Source organism: Polistes fuscatus, unplaced genomic scaffold (genome assembly GCF_010416935.1).
Source record: "Polistes fuscatus isolate 324 unplaced genomic scaffold, CU_Pfus_HIC Scaffold46, whole genome shotgun sequence".
NCBI classification, from domain to species: domain Eukaryota; kingdom Metazoa; phylum Arthropoda; class Insecta; order Hymenoptera; family Vespidae; genus Polistes; species Polistes fuscatus.
In genome coordinates, this window is record NW_025113125.1 from 235,321 (window position 1) to 240,194 (window position 4,874).

At 35.7% G+C, this 4,874-nt stretch overlaps 1 protein-coding gene across 1 annotated transcript; it reads left to right on the plus strand.

The window, feature by feature from the left end:
- The first annotated feature begins 4,071 nt into the window (after positions 1–4,071).
- Positions 4,072–4,659, plus strand: LOC122521750. Its single transcript, XM_043642506.1, has one exon. It carries the CDS (start codon positions 4,072–4,074, stop codon positions 4,657–4,659), a length of 588 nt encoding a protein of 195 aa, XP_043498441.1.
- The last annotated feature ends 215 nt before the right edge of the window (positions 4,660–4,874 follow it).

The following is a 4,874-nucleotide window of genomic DNA, read 5'->3' on the forward strand; positions in this document are numbered from 1 at the left end:
GATCAATGGCTTACGCATGCTACATTTTCTTATAATACCAGCGTTCACGAGGGAACAAGATTCACCCCTCATGAACTGGTTTTCGGTAAACAGGCGAACGTTCCCTCCGAAAACGAATTAATTAACGATAGGTTAGAGGATACATATCTACAATATTATTTAAATCTTGTAAAAAAAATTAGGGCATCTCAGACTATTGCAAGACGAAATTTGGTAGGAGCAAAAGTAAAGTCAAAAATATATTACGATCGAAATGCTCAAGGCCAGAATCTTACAGTTGGTCAAAATATATATCTTTTGAAACAACCAACCACAAAATTTTTAGAAGTGCTTCCGAAAAATAATATTAGAATTAGTTATAAGAATGGAAGTAAAGTAGTCCATAAAGACAAGGTTAAAATTTGTAAGAAATAAGCATGTTCCTTTCTAACTTTAGTTAATAACATTTATTTAAATTTATTAAGAAAATGTTTGCCAAAATCGCCATCGTCATGGCCGCACTTATCTGCACGGCAACCGCTTTACTTGGATACGACTGCGGGGGAGCAGCCGCCAACATAACCACCGTCTCGCTCCTGGGTGCGGGAGATTGCAATCTCCCAACAATAACGCCGACCAAGACAACCACCTACGTGCAACTGTTACAATTAAAAGACTATAGTGAAACAACGGTTTTCCAGTGTCGAATAGAAATAGACAGAACAATCTTTTATTGCGGTATGAGTTCGCACATCTCAGCCGTCCATGGTGGTCGTCGAGTATACCTACTCGATGTATCATCAGATGTGTGCAAATCTATAATAAATACCGGAACTTTCGCTCTAAATTCTTTTACACAAGTTAGTGGCCTTAAAGTTAATACCACCGATTATCGTAGTATCACCTTAGCTGGCTCCATAGGAACCGACGGCAGATGCCTTGGTACTCAATATTCTGATACCGACGGTACGTGGGATAGTGTTGTTGTACAGGGTACTATGCGTGCGAATCTCAGAACTTATACTGGCTCCATTAAAATAAAAGAAAACATCATTTCTCTAAGGGGTCACGTCAGCTGCATCTATTCTGAGGGTTCCTGCCTCACCGATGAAAACGGGTCCGCCTTTTGGACGGTTTTTCCATCTACATCGTGCAATTTTGACCAATACACAGCACTATACGAGGGTCTGGCAACGAAGATCACATCGGTAACAGAAAATAAACACTCAACTACGATGTACACCGTTACAGAGGGGGAAACAGTATTTGCATTAATTGGGAAAGACGAGTATCACCTGTGTGGGTACAGACTGATTACGACCGAACATCCAAAATTGTTCGTTTTGGAAACCCAGAAGGGAAAGACGTTCACAACAAAGGCAACAATAACACCCAATAACATCGATATATTTGCCTATGTAAATTCTAAATTTGTGTACGTGGAAAAACATTATCGCAATCAACTAGAAAAACTCTATACAAGTGTACTCCTACAGCGATGCAATTTGAAAAGACAGGTAATCGAAAATGCACTTGCCCTGGCATACGTTCTCCCCGATGTCTTCGCCAGAACCATCATGAAGAAACCCGGATTCTTAGCGGTTGTCGGAGGTGAGGTAGCACATATCGTCAAATGTATCCCAGTACCTGTAAAAATTAGGCACACGGAAGGATGTTACCGAGAGCTGCCTGTGCTGCACCAAAATTCTAGCATGTTTTTAAAACCAAGGTCCAGGATTCTAATAAGCGGGGGCACGCAGGAGCCCTGCAACCCCCTTCTACCTCAAGAGTATCTTGTAGAGGGAACGTGGTACCAACTCTTGCCAAAACCTACTTTTACCAGAGAACCACACCTATTAACACCGGAGGTGGAAATGAAGTGGAAATACACTGACGCGGGTTCTCTCGCCACAAACGGAATCTATTCACAAAGGGACCTGGATAACTTGCGTGACCACCTGATGTTCCCAATCGAGCAGCCATCAATAATAAATAATTTTGCTAGGGGAGCAGCCGGCCACAAAATCCAAGGAAATAAGTTGGACATTGTCAATCTAGTGAGTGAAAGTGGATTGGAAAAACATAACAAAATAAAATATATATAAATAACAAAATAATATATATATATATATATATATATATATATATATATAAATAACAAAATAACAGTTACTATTCAAAATTATACACTGAGTTTACACAAAATTATGTTCACAATATTAAAAAGAAAACGACGTGTCACAAAGCAAACGTAAACTAAACGTAGTATTATAAAGATGCAAGAACGTACCCTTATATTATACTTGTACAATTAAGTAAAATTATAAGTTGAGTAAATTATTAACTATTAGTTAATAATTTACGATAACTAGTAAAAAAGTCTGTCTTCCAAGTTAACTGAATAATAATAAAGAAGAGTATCTTGAAAAAGACTGCTCTTTTGTTGAGGTTCGTTGACGTATAATGAAGACTGTCTTGAAAAAGACTTGTCTTAAACGAGAAGTTGTTGTATTGGAAGAGAGACTTTCTAGTAAAATTTTATAAGTACAAAATATTCAAGATTTATATGTTAAGAGTAGAGTTTATGTGTTATAAGTATAAGGGTTTCCGAATAGACTGACTGAGAGGAGTCTCTAAGCTCCCTACGTTGGGTCCCGTACGGCCGAGTGGGAGGTACCCCACTCGCGCTAGGTGCTTCCTCCACTACCGACCCTTACCATCCCGTGGGAAAAGAATGTGCTGATCTTTTAGATTTGCACGTGCGAAAATATTAGTTATCATTAAGCGCTAAACCGCTGTCGTCAGCTGGGAATGGAATTTGCCTCAGAAAAATATCAGTTGCTATCAACCGCCAATTCTCCGTAGCGACTAAGGTGTCAAGTTACTATCAGGCAGAAATTCTCGGAACTGCACGTGCGCCTTATTACGACGGTAGAAATTTTATGTGCAAGCTAGCATTCACCACTTTATATAAATGTTACTAACTATTTGTTTTATTAATTATTAATAATTGTCGGAGTTTATTCCTAATTAGAAGAAATCTTAATTAGAAGAAAGATGAAATATATAATAATGTTATTTGCAGCAATCATTTAAATAAAGTTAAATGCTAGTAGTAATTGTTATATTATCTGAGTGTTAAATAATAAGTGTCGGTAAAGCAGGTTTTCATATGAACGACAATTGACATATATTTTATTATTACTGTTAAAAATGATAATTATCGATGGTCGTTCATAAGAGTGCCTAATACAAAATAGGATTACAGTGAATATAACATAAGTTATCGTGCGGTTAAGAGTACTTAATACAAAATAGGATTTATAGTGAATATAATATAAGTTATTGTGCGGTTATTTGTTATACAGAGGTAAATTATCAGTAATCGTATCGTAATTATGCGCAAATCCAAATAAATATATATAAATGACAAGAATTTTTAAAAATTTTTCGTATATATGACAGGAGGACAAATCACAGCCGTTGGATAGTACAAATCGTCACTAGGACGTGACATCTTATTTTGGCTGTTGTTCCGTTCTGGATTTCCACGATTTCCGGAATGTTCCCGTGCAAACTTGCACGTGTAAACAAAAGGGGGACAAGCACCAGACCCTTCCTTTTGAGGAGACCGAATATCTCAAAATTATTTCTATCGCCTGTAAACTGGGATCGAAAAAATATTACATATTTATTTTAGAATATCAATACCTTTAGAATTCTTTATTTACATAGAATTACTATACAAATAGTTTTCTTATGCGGTAGTCTGGACGGTTCAGCGTAATGTAAAATAATTAAAGACACTTATTTTGTATGCCGAATATGTTTTTAGCAAGATTTAGTTCAAATTATAAAATAAAAAAAATATATAAAAAAATAATATAAAAATAATATAAAAAAATTATATTATTATAATATTATAATTATTATTTTATTCAATATTATTAATTTATTATTTATCAATATTATTAATATATTTAAAATATATTTGGAACAAGTTTTGAAACCCTGGAAAAGGAAATGTAAAAATATGGGTATACCGCTAAATGATAATATGCTATACACTGTTTCGCGGATGATCAGATTCTCATGGCTCAGGATTATCACGATATTGAATATATGACCTGCGAAATCATAGAAGAGTACCGGAACTGGGGTTTAGAAGTGAATACTAAAAAAACGGAATATATGTTCGTTGGAGACATACAGCAGGATCTTACATTGGAAAACGGAATAACTATCAATCACTGTCAGGAATATAAATATTTGGGGCTTAAAATTACACAAGATGGAACATTGGACAAGAATATCCAAGAAAGGTGCACACAAGGAAGGAAAGCTATCGCATTATTGAACACAATCCTATGGGACCAAAGTATTTCCAAAGAGAATAAACATAACATCTACAACAGCATTGTTAAGAGTATTATAACATATAGCAGCGAAGTTTGGCCACTTAAAGAAAAATCCGAAAATATGCTCAGAACAACTGAAATGGACTTCTGGAGAAGAGCCGCTGGTGTATCAAGAAGAGATAAAATCAGAAATACAAGAATATTGGAGATAATGGATGTAAAGCATACTATAATTGACGATATAAAAACAAAACAATTAAGATGGTTTGGCCATGTACAACGTATGGAAGACGAAAGATTACCCAAACAAGTACTAATGTAGGCACCAAAAGGACGGTGGAAAAGAGGAAGACCTAGGAAAAGCTGGATGAAAGGAATTCATAGGGAAATTGAAGAATGAGGCTTGAACGAAGACATGTGTTACGATAGAGAACAATGGCGATTGGGAATCGGAAGACGTCGGAGAACGTTATGAACCGAATATATATATTATTTTATTCAACCGATAAGATAGATTCTGTTTTACAAACGTAAGCA

Coding starts and splice junctions, on each gene's coding strand:
- LOC122521750 (XM_043642506.1), top strand. CDS start 4,072: ATGGCTCAGGATTATCACGATATTGAATATATGACCTGCGAAATCATA.